Raw genomic sequence first — 18,960 nt, forward strand, 5'->3', positions numbered from 1 at the left:
TAACAGGTCTGACGCTACTATGCGCCCCGGCTGTATCTAGGCTAACGGCTAACATGCTAACTATTATTTCTATGTCACTAGTCACTTGAAACAAATTTAGGACGACAGGAGACGGGTTGAACCGAAATTTCTCTTTAAAATTGCAGGTACAGATGAAGTATCAGTATTATGTTCCTGGAGTCATCAGTAACTTACTGTAACTGTGGGATGATTCCTGACCTCTCAGTCACAGGGGTCACGGGGGTCATGGGGGTCATAGGCGTCATGGGACAGAAGGGGGAGGCAACCAGCCCGGACATGGACGTCCCCTGTTGGGGGCCAGCTGCTGCTGCTGCTGTGGCAACCTTGGGATTGTAGTCCAGACCGACGGCGCTGTCCTGAGACAGGTCCAGAGCTGCAGACTGACTGCCAGCTGAAACATGACAGAGTTAACCTGTTTCATGTGACCTCACAGAGGCCACGCCCACCATTCACTCTGTTTTTATATATAAATATATTCTGTACACAAACACATCTGTTTCATATTATAATATTTTATTGGTTTAACAAAGATACAGTTTGTTTCTCCAAAGGAATTCATCGGTTTCGTCATCATTATCATCAATGATGTCATACCTGTGTCGTCATGACGACTCGGATCATCCTGCGTGCTGAGGTCATCAGGTAGGAAGCTGAGGTCGAGCTCCTCCCCCAGCTCCCCGCTTGGCCCTGCCTTCACCAATGGGGAAGAGGCATGGCTCTGGAGGGGCAGCTCCTCCCCCAAAATGAAGCCGGAGTCCTGCAGAAAGAAAAGAAATTATTAATCCTTATTCAGTGTTTTATTTTTATGACTGACTTCTTCTGTATCGTGCTGCAGTGACACATAAACTTTCTGGAGGGATTATTAAAATAATAATCTATCAATCAGGAGTGTGCCATATCATCTCATTCACAATAATACTGGTATAACTTTTAATATGATGTGAAAAATTTATATCGTGATACCCCGATATTTCGATTTGTTTACATCATACTGTTACCCACGGCAACAACAAGCATGCCTGAAAGCAAAGTTATTACAGACTCCACTCAAAAAGAGGAGCAGCTTCAGTAGTGTGGAATAAACTGGCGTCCTAAATGTTTCATGAACAGCCCTGGACTTCTCAGACTCTTTTGGTGACTTACCGCTCAGAGGGAACTCAGTCAGTGGCTCCTCTGGCAGCAGCACAGAGTCTTTCCCTCTCCTCTGTCGCCGTGCGCACACAGGAGTCAGTGTCATCATATGATTTTGTCATAAACTATGGTAATATAAACCTATGTGACGCTCGCAGCTCCACAAAAACACAACACGTATGTGAACGTGTGATAGTTGTGGTATCATAACAGCCTGTTACAGCGTGATGATTAGAGGAGAAATGGCAGAGCATAAAGGTCCAGGTGGAAAAAAAAAACAACTCAATCATTTAGGATTTTACTAAAAGAGAAGGAAATCTCAGGAAAGGCTTTGAAACAGAATTTAGGACACTGTGTAGATTATTTATATTAGCAGTTGAAGTAATAAAGATAATGTGGAACAAAAAAAAAGTGCAGATATTTTTGGGCAGCTGGTCAAACATTTTTCAGGGTGGAGTCACACTGGGGTCAGTGTTTAATATATAAAAGCTGTTTTCTGTATTTTACTAACCTAAAGTGGTCAAATTGAGTCTGTTTGTTTGAAAAGAGATATTTGCACATCCAACTGTCGTCAGGTGCGTGGAAACTATATCTTGAGTCTTTTGGACGTTTCGGTCCTACTGGACCTTCGTCAAGAGTGTTCAACAATTCTGTTAAACAAACTGCAACAAACTGAGTTTAAAAACATCAGAATTAGCTCGTAAATTTGAACCAAATTGAAGTAACTTAACTGTGACGTAAGAATGTCAGTCAAACAGAAACATGACCTCAGAGGAAGCTGCTCGTCTAAAAATGTTTATGAAGATTTATTTTAGTTTTCTGCGCTAAAACTTCACATGTGAAAATCCACACAAGTTCAGAGCTCATGTTAGTTTGTTTTTCTTTGATTTACCACATTAACTGTAATTGTTTATGTTAAACAAAAAGATTGTAATAAAATTAACATGTTAAACAAGGTGAGGTGTTAATTTGTGAAATGTTTTCTAGCAACAAAAATCTGAGAAAAATATTTGATGTTTTTATTCTCAGACTATTCAGACTGCAGGTCACTTCAACTCAGAAAGCTCTGCTTCATAGATGAGACAAATTCACTTCACATGTGAAAACTCACTGACGACCTGAACAGTAACTTTTATTTTAAATAAAGTTTTGGATGTGAAACAGAGTGAGAGGAGTCGACAGTCTGTACTCACATTTGCAATGGAGTCATCAAAGTAACGCTCCAACGCCGACTCATCCATGAGTGAAGAACCATGAGACCTGATTCAGGACTTTCCAGGACCTGGATCCAGGCTGAGAGCTGCACAGCTGCATCCAATCCTGAGCTCATCAGCACCTGCAGGGAAACACACTGTGCGTTCCAATAAAACAAGTACACATATTAACATGGGTCTAATGACCATAAACTGTATATAGAGAGACCATTTTAACATGGAGACAAGAATGATTAAAAAAAAAAAGTTAAATAAAAATGGGTAAAATACAATAAGGCCAAGGGTGTCAGAAAAACCATGCAGTGTAAAAAAATAAACGTAATGTACAGTTAATCTTTAAACGTCTCTACAACACTTTTCTCCACACTTTGATGACATCAGTTGCTCTTCAGTAAAGCTCTCTGGTGTTTCCACTGAGTGAAATGTGTTTTACATCAGTTAATCAGATGGAAATATTCTACATGTATATTAAATAAAGACAGATACATGTAATATTTATATTAAACATAAAAAAACAGTGAAATATTTATTGTATTTATAATTATTACATTTATTATCATCATCCTCAGTCAGTGAGTGGTCCGTGTCGGCTGCAGTTCATCCTCCCTCCTGCAGGGGGAAACCTGCTCACCTCAATCACTACAGGAACGGAGCTCCGCGCATGCGCACCGGACGTAAACAAAGCAGCATGGCACCGTGAAGTTGGGAGAGATCTGACAGCAGCAGACTTTATCGGTTATCAATGATCATTTAATCGATATTTGATCAGATATCTGATGTTGTCTCTGTGGCGGACTTCCGGTTGCTTGTTTGTGATGACGGAGAAACAAAATGGAGTCTGTGAAAGAACGACTGACTGAGTTTTCACTGGAGGCTCACGGTGAGAGACGAGTAACATTACTGCTGCTACTGTAGTACTACTGCTGATTCTACTATTAGTACTGCTCCTGATATTATAGTACTACTGATACTGGTGGTACTACTACTACTGTTACTGCCACAACAATCAATATTATTACTACTGGTAGCTAGTATTACAACTAATACTACTGTTGCTACTATAACTATACTTTGACTGCAATAACAACCACTTCTACTACTACATCCAACAGTATTACTTCTACTACTAATGGTACTATTGGTACTGTAGTAATACAGCTAGTACTACTAAGCTACTACAGCTACTAATGTTGATAATAGTTCATAAGTAATACTACTGTTACTACTATAACTATACTACACCTGCTATTTTGCTACTATAGTAACCCCCACCACTGCTACATCCATAGTATTACTTCCACAACTATTAGTACTGCTGCTGATTCTACTATTAGTGCTGCTCCTGGTAATGTAGTACTACTGATACTGGTGGTACTACTACTATTACTGCTACAACAATCACTATTACTACTACTACTGGTACTGCTAGTATTAGAATTACTACTACTACTGTTGCCACTACAATAACATCACTACAGTTACTCAAACTACTGATACACCTACAGTATTACTTCTACCAATAGTACTGCTGCTACTACTATTACTGCTACTACTGGTAGCTAATATTACAACAAATACTACTGTTACTACTATAACGATACTATAACTGCATAACTGCTATTGCTGCTACATCCATAGTATAACTTCTACAACTATTGGTACTGCTACTATTGTAGTTCTACTGCTGATACTACTTCTACTACTACTGCCAGTACTCTAGTGCTACAAGGCTGCTGCTACTACTACTGCTGCTGCTCCTGGTACTGTAGACCTACTGATACTGGTGGTACTACTATTATTACTGCCACAACAATCACTACAACTACTATTACTGGTACTGCTAGCATTACAATAAATGCTATTGTTACTACTATAACTATACTATACTTGTATACTTGTTGCTACTACAATAACTCCACCACTGTTACATCCATAGTATTACGTCTAAAACTATTAGTACTACTACTATTGTAGTACTACAGCTGGTACTGTAGTACTACTGCAGATACTACAACTACCACTGCTGCCAGTACTGTAGTGCATCAAGGCTACAACTTCTGCTGCTGCTGCTGCTCCTGGTAATGTGGTACTGCTGATACTGGTGGTACTACTACTACTACTGTTACAGCAATTGCTATTACTACTACTACTACTGCTGCTGCTAGTATTCCAATTAATACTACTGTTGCAACTACAATAACCACCACCACTGCTACAGTTACTCAAACTACTGATACACCTGCAGTATTACCTTTACTGCTGCTCCTACCATTAGTAGTACTATAACCAGTGGCAGTAGTATAGCTATAAGTTGTCCAGTAGTGGTTTGGTAGTAAGTATTACTACTTTTTACCACTTCAGTGACAAGCACAGGTACTACTGTTAGTACTACTGTAGGTCAGCTAGATTATTTATTTTTTTAAAGTTATACTAATTTTTAAGGGGACACAGTTCTGAGTGTACTATCACTAATACTACTGCTGCCACTGACTGGTATTACTACCAGTTTGAGTGGTACAGTACGACTACAGTCACAATGCTGACTCAGCAGTTGCTGTTTCCTCTGAACTGCTGAGTCAGCAGAGCAATCATTCTGATTGTTTATTGATTACCTCTCAGATCTGTATCTGAACCATTCGGTGCCTTACCTGGAGGAGCCACCTGACCCACTACAGTTCTACCGCGACTGGATTGGTCCAAACAAGCCCTGCATCATCCGTAACGCCTTCAGTCATTGGCCTGCTCTGTCCAGATGGACACCGGAGTACCTGAGGTGAGGAAGCCATGTCCACCCGCTCACACACACACACACGCGCACACACCTGCACCACTCTTCTTCTGTGGTCACATCTATAGTTTTTAATCTCTGAGACAGTGAAGACCAGTACGTGACCTCAGCTTCCTGTTTGCTGTGTGCAGGGAGAAGGTGGGGTCAAAGGTCATCAGCGTGGCGGTGACTCCTAACGGTTACGCTGACGCAGTTAACGGTGACCGCTTCGTGATGCCAGAGGAGAGACAGGTGGACTTTTCTTCTGTGCTCGACGTCATCGAGGGGAAGGTGAGAGACACGCTGCTGCTGCTGCAGGACCAACACTGAGTGCTGAGTACATACTGTGGATTATATTATATTCCACTTTTGCCAATTACATTTTCCTAAATCCTGCACACTGGACCTTTAAGTAACCACATGTGGAGTCTTTTGCATTTGCATAGGAGTGATTTACACAATGTGTGTTTGTGTGTGTGTGTGTGTGTGTGTGTGTGTGTGATGCAGGTGCAGCAGAATGGAGTGCTGTATGTTCAGAAGCAGTGCTCTAACCTGCTGGAGGAGCTGCCGGAGCTCACAGACGACGTGGAGCCTCACATTTCATGGATGAGCGAAGCACTCGGTGAGTTCACACCACTGAGCATGCTCAGATGGCTTCATCTGCAGACACTGAATACTGGCCTTATAGACCAAATCACAGTGTTTGTTTACAATAACTTCTGGGTAGAAAACCTCTGTGTCACGTACATAAAACAAAACAACACTGAACAAATGCTGCCTCAGTTGGTGAGCTTCTGTCCACCTAAAATAGTCAATATCAGTTTAAGTGAACTGCAGTTGTCTCAAAGCCGCCAGACTCTACTGACAAACAATCTAATTTTACTTCACATAAGACAGAAGTTACTGTTCTACGATTGCAGTAAATATGAGGCAGTATTTAATTCTGTGGTGATATTTTACTCCGGTGTCACATGACCGACATTTCACACACAAAAAACCCCAGAACTCTAAAGTCTGCTTAAAACTTTTTATTTGTTCTGCAGCTCAGGATGTTGAAAAACAGGAAGTCACACAAAATATTATTAAAGTGGTCAAAATAAAATGAAAACTTGTAATATTTACAAAAACTCATAAATCCTCCCCGTCAGTCGTCTCTTTTCAGCTGCTGCAGGTCAGAAAAATAAATCAATGAACATGTTTTTATTAATAAAGTCTTTACTTATTTACAAAATTATAAACAAAGTTATCATTATGTAGGAGGGTAAGTTTATCCTAATCACTGTCTACAAAAAATAAAGTATTTTGACCTCCTGACCTGCACCACTGCGGTCTGTATGACAGCTGCTGTGCTCTCTGTGGGCGCTACTCGTAGTCAAAGAAGGATCATTTCACAGCTACATTTTAAGGATGCTACGTCACCAAATCTGAGCAGCAACCTCCAAAGAGGAAATATGAAGCCAACATGGAAGTGACAAAAACTGCAATGATCCCACACTTTGGATTTCCTGCCCGACATGTTATTAACTAGCCTGTGGAATAACCGCAGGTACCAGCCCTGGAAATTAACCTGACTCCTGTCTGACTGCTGAGCTTGGACACTTCCTGTGTCTGTCCTTTCAAATTAAATTCCCACATGGTCCAGTCATATAGGTTTGGATTTATTTTGACAAGGCGCAGCTCCTAATAGTTTTACTTTTTTTCTTGTTTTTTCTGCGACTAAGTGACCAGTGAAATCTTGCTGACTAATGACCTGTCTGGTCGACTGTATCTCTGCTGTAAAGTTGAGCATTTTAACATGGGGGTCTACAAGGACTGACCGGCTTCTGGAGCCAGCCTCAAGTGGTCATTGAAAGAACTGCAGATTTTGGCACTTCAACACTGGCTTTATTTTTCAGCCCTGGATTTTGCAGCTTGGTTTGAACTTGTAGCTCAGAAGTGAAGACGGGACCTTTTCAATGACGCACACCTGCACACTCACAAGACTGTTCCATCATGTGTGCTCTGAATGTAGGACGGAGTCTGTCGGACCCATCCTACCAAGGAAGCATCCTTGACTTTGAGAAGCATGTTATGTGTTCATACTATGATGTCACAGTGTCATGTGACTGACCTGTGGACAGCTCTCAGAGGATGTTGTCTCTCCGTCGGTCGAGCTCCTCACACAGACTCCTGATGCTCCTCCCCATCCTCTTGGGGCTCCTCACCCTCTGCTGGTAGCTGAACTTGTTGAAGCCCTGATGTTTTCTTCCCGCTTTAAAGGCGAACAACTCATCCTTCTTAAACTCGTCCACAAACTTGGACACGTCGTCCGTCCTCCTGCAGGACGACGACGTCAGCCGGGACAGGTAGGTGGACAGGTTCAGAGGGTTTCCTCCTGTGAAGAAGAGTCTGTCCAGGTGTTTGGCTTGAGCTCCGGCCAGCTGAGCGCTCTGCTCCACCTGCTGCCTCGTGAAGCTGCCTTTACCGAACTCTATCACACCTGAGGGGACAGGAAGTCAAACACAGGAAGTCACACCTGACAGGACAAAAGTCATTTAAAGTGAGTGAAGGACAGTGGGACTTGGCACCACACTAATGGTGGCACCTCAACATGGCAGAACCCACAACGCAAATGCCAGATTCATGTGTAAACTGTGTCTGTTTTAATGAAACATGAATCTATAATAATAACAATAATAATAATAACATGTGAGCTGACCTTTGAACTCGTTGATCATGAGCTCAGTGAGGAGATCCACACTGACGTTTCCTCCTGATGTTCCCTGAAGATTCAACACTCGGTTCCACTTCATGTCCTGTCTGACACGCTCTGGGTAGAACCCCTCGATCCCTGTTCAAAAACATGGTAACCATGACAACAGCCATGACAATGTGATGTTACAGTCACACTGAGAGTAGAGAGGTGAAGCCCCTCTCCCTCTGGTGGACCATGGGACATTTTTTCTGACAATATGTTTGACAGTCAACAGAAAGACACAAATCATTTTTTAATCCTGTTTGAATTTAGCCATGATCCACGCACCTGATGTTTGTCAATTTAAAAGATAGTTTTGCAAGTGAATAAAGTCACAGTTTGATGTAAAACTGTTGAACTGTTTTCAGTCTTATACTTCATTAGAAAAACTACACAAGTTGTGAAAGTGACGTCAAAGCTTTCTCTCTGGCTGAAGTTACGATGACAGTGGAGGTCGTCCTGGGATCTGCTCACACAAGAAACAACGGTTCTTTCTCAGTCTTTCACTTCTCGGCTGACAAAAAGATCAATACGAATAAGAATATCAATCTACGTGCTAATAGGGTTACAAATAACATCATGTTATGTTGGGAGCTGGTTTACACAAGATCAGAACCTTTAAAATAATCCACAGGATCCACAGGTCGACCCAGGACGTCTGATAGTGACTGAAAAATATTTTGCCAACATGTAGTGACTCTCGGGCAGCGCCAGAGCATATGGCATAATGGACGCATGCTGGACTGATATTTGGATACATTTTTACAGAGCATATTTTTAAATGAGTGAAGCCTGTACAGTATTTTAAATAGCAAAGTCCATGGCTTTTGTCCATGACTCTTCCAAAACAGCAGCCCCTAAATCAATTGCCCAGGCTACCTTTAAACAATCCAGGGGGGGGCGGAACAATCTAAACACAACAGTGAGTTATAAATAACAGAGGTGCCTCCTTTGATCAGTGGGTTTGACAGAAATATAGATTCAACTGGTGAACTGATTCGGAAGTTAGGGAAGGACGCAATGTTTGCTTGGCAAAGTTATGTACCTTTAAACATCTGAAAAAATTAGTATGTGTGAGTGGAACGAAGTTTAGGTTCTAGCTATCAAGTGAATTGTGCCGAGGTAACGGCCAAGTTGGTGACGTATATCAGGTCAGACAACGAGAGATGTAGTTCACTCAGAGGTTTAACACAAAACTAAATATGACAAACTGCGACTTTCTTGACTCACAGAAATATCTTTAAAATTGACAAACATCATATGTGTAATAAATGCTACAGTTTAAACAGGATCAACAGATCTCTTGTCGTTCATGGCTGTACATATTTCTTCCAAAATAAGGTTCCATGGTGGACACAGGAAGGGGACGAACTTTATCTCTGTGTAGGAGGAGCTACACGTCTCTGAGATGCTGATGATTTGCATAATAATATTTATTGAAACAATTCTTACTGATTGACTTTTCATCACTGGCAAGATTATTCATAAACATTTTTGGATGATGGGTGGTGCTAGAATGTAGGCCCACCCTTCAAGCCTACAGTTGGTGTGGCTTTATGACACTGACCAACCAGCTGTGTGACCGTCTCTGACTTGTACCTGTTATCATCTGGTGGCCGCTGTTAAAGAGCTGCAGGTGTTGTCTGGTCCACAGCAGAACCAGGTCCATCTTCCAGAAGTCTGTCATAGCCTCTCCGTCTCCCTCCTGGATGGCGTCCCGTCGGGCCATGTGGTACAGCCCCTCCCACACCACTGCCCTTGTGTAGTTTAACAGGAAGTCCTCGCCGTCAGATGCCATGGAGCAGGACTCTGAGCAGAACCACGGAGCTGGAACACAAACATGAGACCATCATGTTCAGATATCTTAGCTGTGATTATTTTTAAAAAAAAATAAAAATTGTACTGTCAAAATTTAGAACGAAACAAACTCCAACATAAAACTTTAAGTGTCTTTCAGTATAAACTTAATCTGATCTGACTATGAATGAATGAGAGTCTCACTCTGCTGGGCTCTGGTCTGCTCGGCGGCTGTCAGACAGTCTCTGTGGTACCACTCGTGTCTCCTGCACTTGTCCATCAGTCCACACTGGACCATCTGTCCCCCCTTCTGCTCCTTACAGTGACAGTACACGTAGGTTCCATCTGCACTGCAGTCTGGACCACAGAACCAGTCCTCCTCACGTGGGTCTGAGAGCGTCTGAGCCCGAGCACATCCTTCATGGAACCAGATACCTGGACACAGGTTACTGCAGCACCGCACCAGCTGCTCACCTGGTTTCTCTACAACCACAAAGACACATGACGCGCTGTTAAAGACAGATGGATGCTCAGAGTTGTATTTAAACCTGTTTCTGACTCCAGCAGGTTTCGTACCTTCTCTGCAGTAACAGAAGGGGGAAGTTTTCTTCTTCTCTCCATCACAGTGACTTTCAGCGGCAGCAGCTGCAGTGTTGATGTCCTCCTGAGGCGGAGGCATCCACACCAGATCCACCAGTCTGTGAGCCAGTTGACTCAGCCAGTCCATCTGAGCTGAGACCTGAGAGGGGTAGTCTGATGGTTTCTGGTCCACTGAGTCCAGACCACAGTCCGTCACAGCAAACAGAGTCACGTACGCTGTCGTCACAAACTTTAAAATATATATTGAAGTTTGGTTGGTGACAGAATATTATGGTGAATGTGGTAAATCAGAACTATCAGTGTGTTTACATTTTAAGTTTACATTGTCAGAGTCTCACCGTGATGAAGTCCCAGATGTTCAGGAAGTAGTCTTTGGCGGTGTTGTTGAACGTCTTGAAGTGAAACAGTGAGACGATGTGATGAAGAGTTCCTCGAGCGTTCTCACTCTTTTCACTGAGAAGCATCTTTATCATTTCCTGAAAAAAAAAGTTATCAGGCAACACAGTTCACACCACACACACATACCTGCTTTCATTACTGTGAAGCAGCTGGACCCAGGTGATCTGAATAGTTACTGAGTTAGCTTAAAATGCTAACTTGATAACGCTAACTTGTTTTGATACCTGCAGCTAAGACACTCTAAAATAATGAAGCTGCCTTTGTTCCATCACAAACTGCTGACTGTGTTTATTGTTCTAGAACAATAAAGGTTTCTCACCTCGTGGAACAGGTGTTCCTTCTGAAACTCTTGTGGAGCTTCTACGAGTCCATCAAACTTCAGGTCAGGGTTCGGGTTTGGAGTGTCAGTGCTCTGTGTTTTGTTGCCGTGCTCCGTCCTGTCAGTGCCGAGGACGTCCCCACAGCACAGGATGTGGTGCGGTGTCCCAGAAACCACAGGGATGTAGTCTTTAAGGCCGTACGCTGAGCTAACAGACTCCTCTGTGGTGTTCGGTATCACCGCACCCAGACTCACCTGAGGGGAAACAAACGGACCAATCAGGACAGTTTAAGGGACATTAATGTACTGAGACATCAGAGACACCTGAGCAGGTGCAGACAGGTGGGACTCACTGTGGTGCTCTCCTCCTTCATCAGGATGGAGTAGATGTGAGGGACGTGTCTCATCACTCGTCCTCTTGGTCCTTTCAGGGCTGTCAGGTTGTCGGCGATGATTCGCATCACTAATATTTTCATTCGCTGTCGTAGCGACTCGTACGTCTGAAGAAAGAGTTAATGATGTTTTTATTGTGATGATTATGTGACGTTTAAAGGACCATTCCCTGTTTTTTAATTTCTATGTGATATAAAATTCTGTTTGACCCTTGGCTGAGTTTTGTAATCAGTCATAGTGCACTAGGTTTAAAGTCAAATAGAAACAGAGCTGATGTTGCACAGTTTGTCCACTAGATGGCGCTGTCACACTGTTTTCAACAGGAAAACACAAAACAAAAACGATGAAACCGTAAAAGTGCCATACAAATGTCCTAACTGAGTCACAGAAACAAACTTATTGAGACAGAAATTCTGAATGCAGACTTGTTCACTGTGAGGAGACACAGCTGGGCGAGTTGTTAATGATAATGGTAATGGATTTTAATACTCAACAGAAACGTATGGAAACATCAGTTGCCTCAAATCGTAGAAAACAATAAAGAATCATAAACTTAACAGTATTAATTTCAGGGTTTCCCACACCCATTTGTTTGTGGCGGCCTGCCTGTACTTCCGTTCTGATTTGCAGCTTTTCAGACTTATTCTGTGGCTGAATATAATTTGTAGCTTCTTCAAATATGAATGAGGATAGTGATAGTGAGATACTGGCTACAATGATGAAACAAAACCACCATCAGATGGACTGTATTCATAATTAATACGCCACAATAATATAAATAACCAGTGCCAATCAATCAGTCAATGAGAATGTGTGTGTGTGGGCGGGGCATAAGCACATACAGCCAGCAGCAGCAGGGACCCACCGTCCGACACTGGCACACCGTGAGGACGGAAACAGAGGGAGCTGTCTGCTGTCATTTTGACTTGACCAGGGGACTTTTCTACAAGCTGATTGGCTGTTGAAATAGGTGACGTGCTTTAAAACCAGCCACCGGCGATTCGACCAGCTGAGTTGCAGGTGACACTGTCGGCCGACTTGAGTCAAGCTCAGACCAGCCAGTTCACACCGCTGCTACTTTTCTCTCAATCGTTCCAAAACCATTTTGTCTCATTGTGAATCTTTGGTCTGAACTGGGCTTTAAAGTTTGCAGTCACTCGCAGCAGCTGCTCCTCTCATCCATCAATCTGATTACCCACCCCACAAGTCACAAACTGCTGCTGAGGAAGTAAAGAACTCATGGAGAGCTCCGCCTGCGCTGCGTTCATGGACCCACAAAAACCTCTGAAGTTAGAGACAGCTCACAGAATGATACAAAGGGACACACAGGAATTTAAAACAACAAAACAGAACATGGAAGTTTGCTGTTGTTGCCCACCCCCACCTCCACCTCCCCGACCCCACCATAGTCAGCTACCGCCACACATACACTGTAATTCTGTGGGAAACTGAATTTGAAAAATGATGCAGACACAGTGATTTGTTCCTGTAAAGACTTAGTACCTGTTTGGACGGTAGGATTCTGTAAGGAGACACTTCCACTGCTTTTACTGGAAGTCCGTGCAGGTAACGAAAATTAACCCGAACTTGATGAGCGAAGCGAAATGCCCACGTCACAAAGGTGTATCCTCGATCTGTGGAGTCGGACCTGGACACAGACGGTACCTGCAGCAGCAGAACTTTTATTTCCTCAGTGAAAGATAACAGATGGTTTTAGGACAGAGGTTTTATGTCAGAAGTCACGTTACCCGAACTTTCCCCCAGCTGAAAGTGTAAGCTGTTGCCTTTTTGGAGTCTTCACTGCGGTACTGCGTCTTTTTGGTCGTCTAGAAGTAAAAAAAAGGAAATGTGATGAATCTCCTTGTGACGGACATGTATTAAAAATACAAATAAATATGAAACTAATTCTGCAGAACCACACGAAGACTTGTCATCACACAGCTCAGTTCGTTTAAATCATTAAAATATCGTCTTTAAATAAAAGGGATCAAACTTCACTTAAAGAAACTGACTGAAGTCAAACTGTGCGGAGAACATGTGACACTGAAACTGAAGGACATGGTTCCTCACCTGGATCTCGTCTCTCCACTGCTTCACCTGTCGGTCGTGCTCCTCGGCAAGTTTCTTGGCGTGGATCCTGGCGGAGGTTTTGCACTGCGAGATGCCGAGGCTGTTGGTGATGGTGAAGAGTTTGATGGGACAGCGGTGTCGGAGCATCTCCACGCTGAACGCTGTCTGAAGGAAACAGGTTCTGAGTGTGCTGGTGTACAGAGGCACGGAGAGGAGGAGGCTGATCCTTCGGTCCAACATCTGCTTCACCTCCTCCTCAGTCATCCGCCTGAAACAGGAAAACACTCACTTACATTTATCATCCTGGAGTTTAACAAATATTAGAACCAGGTCCGTCTTTAGACCAGCGCAGTTTGGACCCACCGTGGTTTATTCCCTGGGCTGTAGTTTACGATCTGTTTCTGGGTCTTTTTGGCGGGGGGGAACATGGACCTGAGACAGGCCACAGTTAGAGGAGCCTTCTCCTCAGCCCAGGAAGTAGACTTATCCCAGCTGAATGCAGACAGGTTCTCAGGGGTGAACGTCTTCCTGTACGGCCCGTCCAGGTCGTTCACCATCTCTTTACGCTGCAAACACATTTTATTTTAATGTGATAAATTACGTTTAATATATTTATTATCATTATTCTTAAACTTACATTTCAAGCTGTTTCAGTCACAACTGTCCATCTTACACATCAACTCCTTTATTTGTTTACACTTCAGCTTACATGTCAAACCCTGTTAGGTCTCAGGCTACGTCCACACTAATATGTTTTCTTTTTAAAACACAGAACTGTTTCTACGTTTACACCTAGCCTCCATGCTACTCCGCCGTTTTGGAAGCCCTAAACAGAGACCTTCAGTTCCCCCACATTTTCATGGACTAAATTTCAAACCATGACTTTTCAAAGACCTATAATGTTTTTTCTTTCCAAACTTACTCTGCTTTTTTCAAACATATCAGATTCAAACTATATTCAAACATAATGTCAGCTAGTCGGTGTACATGAAGGGAGAGATGGAACACGGGGAGAAAATAAAGAAACACACACATGATGGTAAACAAAACGCCAGACATCGACTCTTATTACAGCTACATTACAACGTCAGTTACAGAAAATAAATTTGCTGTTATGTTACATTACGGGGAAGGTTATCCATGGAAGATTACGCAAACAACTGCATTACAAGCAACCACTTCTCCAAAACTTTCAATGATTTTTACGAACTCCATGCAGTGTTAATTTCTTTGACAAATTTGACAAACAACCTTTTTTCCATGACGAAAACAAGACGATGACAAGTTAAAAATAGATTTTGATCATAAAAACTAAGATGAAATCTATGTTAAATTTCCGTTGACGAGACGTGACAAAAATGTTTGTGGTGGACTATCGGACATTGGAAGCTAAGAACAGCCGTGCTTGTTATTATCTTCAAGTACAGCATGATTGACAGGCTGGTAAATTCCAGTAAATAGTCTGCACCAGGATGTTTCACTAGCCGACAAAAACCCTCACACATAAACAGCCATGTGTGTCTGACTGTGGATGGTGGAGCTGCTGAATGGATTTGTGGAGTTAGTCGCAGTGGTGGCTGTTAGCAGCTAGCTCCACTCCTTAGCCGCTGAACGGCAGCAGAGCAAGCAGCCACCAGACTTAACAGCTTCACCCCGCAGGACTCCACTCAGTCCAGACTGGAGCAGGTTTGTGGGTTGATGGTGTTTGACAGGCAGGTAGGAGGCTCAGTTATCTGTGAGTGTAGCTGTGCTGTAAGTAAACAGTCTGAACTCAGATCAGTTTTCTCTGACAAAGATGAAAGTTTAGTTTGAATCACCAACTCTGTGAGAGGACACCAGTTTAAACCTCCAGACTAACATGCTGCACATGAAGAAACAAGTTATGTTTCTGCTTCTTAACAGTCACATGGATAAGTCAGAGTTTACAATGAACCTGGGGACAAATCCTAGTTGGCTCACATTAGTTATTTGTTGAGAGCATTAATAGAGAGATGTTGAGCTTTTCCAAATGATGATCAGTAAGTGTGTGCTCGTAAATCAGCCCTTAAACCTGTCACACACTGCTGGAGACATGACAGTTTGGAAGTGTGCGCAAATTATTTTATACAGCCTGTCATCTTGATTCTAATTTCTAATTAATAAATTAGCTTCACTGGATTAGTTTAAAGATAAAAGAAAACATTTTGACTAAAAGTAATGACTAAAATGTCATGAATTTTTGTCGACTAAATCTAGACTAAAATATGAAGGATAAAAATGATTAAAATGTGACTAAATCTAATAAACATTTTAGTCTCAAGACTAAGACCAAATCTAAACTAGCTGTCAAAATTAACACTGATTCCATGACATCTCCAGCTGTCCCATTATCGGGAACCCTCGGTCAAATATCAGTGTTTCTAATCTGAAATGCAAATGTTCCTTATAAACCTTCAGTATTAAAAATGATAATAATAATTTTAAATATTATTGTAATTGTTATTAACCAGTCTCAGTAGATTAAAGTGAGTAAACAGGTCTCACCTCTTTAGCAATGATCTTCTTACACACCCTGATCAGAGCCTCCTTGAAGCCGGACACCTGCAGCAGTCTGTTCAGAGCAGAGGTGAAGTTCTTATTCCGCAGGTACCCGCACACCAGAGAGATCGGCCCGCGGCGGACGCGCCGGGCGGGCGGAGGGTCGCTCCTGGGCGTGGAGGGCTCCGGGTCCCGGGACGCGTAATCGTGTTCGTTCAGCGGAGTTTTGAGTCTCTTCTTGAGCTTCTTCAGGGGCGGAGGCTCCTCCGGGAGAGACGGAGCAGGGCGGGCAGAGGGAGCCGGACGGGTCGGGGGCTGGGGGTCCACATAAACCCGCCTTTTACCGTTTTTCTTGGTTTTCTGATAAACGTGACGAACACAGGTGAAACATAAAAACGCCTCGCGAGGGTTTAGGCCCGGGAAAAGTTTGTGCGCGCTCTTCAGGTCGATAAGTGTTAATAAAGACTTTCTCTTGTACCCCTTAGCTTGTCTCTGTATGGGACTGTCACAGTGACTGCAGCGGTGCTCCATGTTAGCTAACCTACGGCACCCGTTACTTTAACGTTTAACGGTCAAAATCTTCCTCTGTGCGCGAAAAGAGACGAAACAAACCGGCTAAAATAAAATTTCATCTCCTCAGCGACCGTTCAGGCGCGTTTAGGTGGAGGTGAACTCATTGTAAAGTCAAAAAAACGTATAAAGGTGGAGTGCGCGTTAAGTTTGTTTTCTTGAGAGCCCGCCGCGTAGAATCCAAGATGGCGCCGATTTGAACTTTGAGCTCAGTGCTGCCGCCGGCGGCCCGGAGGGGAACTACAACAACACTGATTTGTTTTCAGCTGCAAGTTTTATATTTTAATGTTTTATTTATATATATATAATTAACTTTTTCTCTTTAGTGTATCGTGTTCGTCTCATTTTGCTAATCTTTTATCCACGTATCCACAACTATAAACACACAGGAAGTTGTAGGCCTACTTTAATACAAATGATGTTTCAAGCTAAAAAATAATTACTGCCTCTAGTTTTGTCTTTGTTGTCTTTATTTGATGAACTGAAACAATTCTCTTCGTGGCCTTTAACATATTGTCACTCTGTCTTTTTAATGCTTTTAGGAAAGTTACCAGATGCGGTGAATTTTTGGCTCGGAGAGGCGAGCGCCGTCACGTCCAGTAAGACCTGAACACAACACGACACACGTCACATGGTGTGTATTTAATGTGATTATACATAAGTGTGTCTGTGGTGTGTTTCAGTGCACAAAGATCACTATGAGAATCTGTACTGTGTGATATCTGGAGAGAAAAACTTCATCCTGCTGCCGCCCACAGACCGACCCTTCATCCCCTACGGTAACCATAGTAACCACCCTGCATCTTTACAGAGTGACCATGGCAACCACCAAGCATGTTCTGCAGTAACCATAGTAACTGTCTCTGACAGGTGTGTATCAGCCGGCTGTTTACCGTCAGAAGGAGGACGGTGAGTTTGAGGTCATCGATCAGGGCGACTCTGAGAAGGTGTGTTCAAGTGTCTGTCTGTTAATATCAGAGATATTTAAAACACTGTAGTTCACCCTGACTCTCTCCCTCCTCTTCCTCAGGTCCCGTGGATCCCTCTGGACCCGCTGGACCCGGACTTGGACCGGTACCCGCAGTACCAGAGAGCTCGGCCACTCCACTGCAGCGTGAAGGCCGGAGAGATGTTGTACCTGCCGTCACTGTGGTTTCACCATGTCAGGCAGTCACACGGCTGCATCGCAGGTACAAACACTGCACTTGAACACACCACACGGCTGCATTGCAGGTGCAAACACTGGTGTACCTGAACACACCACGACACATCATAGGTACAAACACTGAACTCACCAAACAGCTGCATCACAGGTACAGTAAATGCACATGAATGCATCACATGGCTACATTTAAGGTGCAAGCACTTAAGCACCTGAACGCACCACACAGATACAACACAGGTACAAACACTGAAGTACCTGCTCTGCAACAACCACATTCAAGAAACTTGAATTCAGATAAACTCAGTGTGATTTATCAGCGTCGTCATAGTTTAAGTGTCAGTGTATTTTTTCTCTCTGCTGCAGTGAACTTCTGGTACGACATGGAGTACGACATCAAGTACAACTACTTCCAGCTGCTGGAGACGCTGTCTGAGGTCACAGGGTCAACGTGACATCACAGCAGCTGTGTGATGTCATAGTGGTTTCTGGTTTGTGAATAAAAAGTTAAATAGTGACATGAAGTAACTGTAAAATAAAGATTTGTTACAAACTCTGCAGAAGCCTGTTTGATTAAGATTTAAATATGTGAATGATATTAAAGCTCTTTCATCATCTTGAATATTTTCCATTACACCTGGTGGACAGGTGAGTGGAGTCACAGCAACACTGAGAGTCGACTGTGGAACAGCAAGACATGAACAGTGGGTCTGTACACTCTGATGGCGATCAACAAACAGGCTAAAGGTTGAACCCTATGACACACAACATAAAGAGTACATGAATAAATACATTAATTTAAGACTACAGTTAAAATAAAAAATAAATAAATTATAGGGGAAATAATTCAAAAGTAAATTTAAAAAAAATAATTAAATCACATTTTATCAGTTTATGTATATATTTATTTATATTTATTTAATGGCATATTCATTTGTTGAGTCATGTTATTTGTTTATTTTGGCAGCTTCTGTTCTCAATAACATTATACTTACCATTTTAAGTATTATGGGATTTGTGATTCCAAATAATATGATCAAATTTAAATCAGACTAATAACACTTTAATATTATTAAATTTAAATACAAATTATTCCTCTTAAATATGATTAATTAGAAAAATGACTTAAATTATACGACTAAATGTGAATAGTGATAATAATAAATAATGATTGAATTTAAATGAGAATAAAACTTAAATATTAAATTTGAATAATGACAATAATTATAATTAAATTTAAATATTGAGAAAATTAACACTAAAATA

General features: G+C 42.3%; 3 protein-coding genes across 3 annotated transcripts in view; 1 reads left to right on the forward strand and 2 right to left on the reverse strand.

Annotated features, from left to right (window-relative positions):
• Positions 1-2,455, reverse strand: part of tbpl2 (TATA box binding protein like 2) — a 6,382-nt gene extending 3,927 nt beyond the window's left edge. The window contains exons 1-3 of the mRNA XM_050061918.1: positions 2,346-2,455; positions 616-778; positions 196-412 (exon numbers count right to left, since the gene is read on the reverse strand). Coding sequence (XP_049917875.1) covers positions 196-412; positions 616-778; positions 2,346-2,393 — 428 coding nt within the window. The 5' untranslated portion in view covers positions 2,394-2,455. The remainder of the gene's footprint in view (positions 1-195; positions 413-615; positions 779-2,345) is intronic.
• Positions 2,456-3,031: 576 nt separating this feature from the next.
• jmjd7 (jumonji domain containing 7) lies at positions 3,032-18,251 on the forward strand. The gene is made up of 9 exons (XM_050061920.1): positions 3,032-3,246; positions 4,986-5,139; positions 5,286-5,424; positions 5,641-5,755; positions 17,075-17,131; positions 17,216-17,311; positions 17,403-17,479; positions 17,563-17,722; positions 18,061-18,251. Exons 1-9 carry the CDS (start codon positions 3,198-3,200, stop codon positions 18,147-18,149), a joined length of 936 nt encoding a protein of 311 aa, XP_049917877.1. The 5' UTR covers positions 3,032-3,197; the 3' UTR covers positions 18,150-18,251.
• On the reverse strand, positions 6,153-13,116 carry LOC126400917 (uncharacterized). The gene is made up of 9 exons (XM_050061915.1): positions 12,879-13,116; positions 11,336-11,482; positions 10,983-11,237; positions 10,603-10,740; positions 10,241-10,493; positions 9,869-10,147; positions 9,467-9,694; positions 7,832-7,963; positions 6,153-7,612 (listed from the first exon to the last, which is right to left on the reverse strand). Exons 2-9 carry the CDS (start codon positions 11,456-11,458, stop codon positions 7,257-7,259), a joined length of 1,764 nt encoding a protein of 587 aa, XP_049917872.1. The 5' UTR covers positions 11,459-11,482; positions 12,879-13,116; the 3' UTR covers positions 6,153-7,256.
• Positions 18,252-18,960: the final 709 nt, after the last annotated feature.

Source organism: Epinephelus moara, chromosome 14 (assembly GCF_006386435.1).
Source record: "Epinephelus moara isolate mb chromosome 14, YSFRI_EMoa_1.0, whole genome shotgun sequence".
NCBI lineage: Eukaryota > Metazoa > Chordata > Actinopteri > Perciformes > Serranidae > Epinephelus > Epinephelus moara.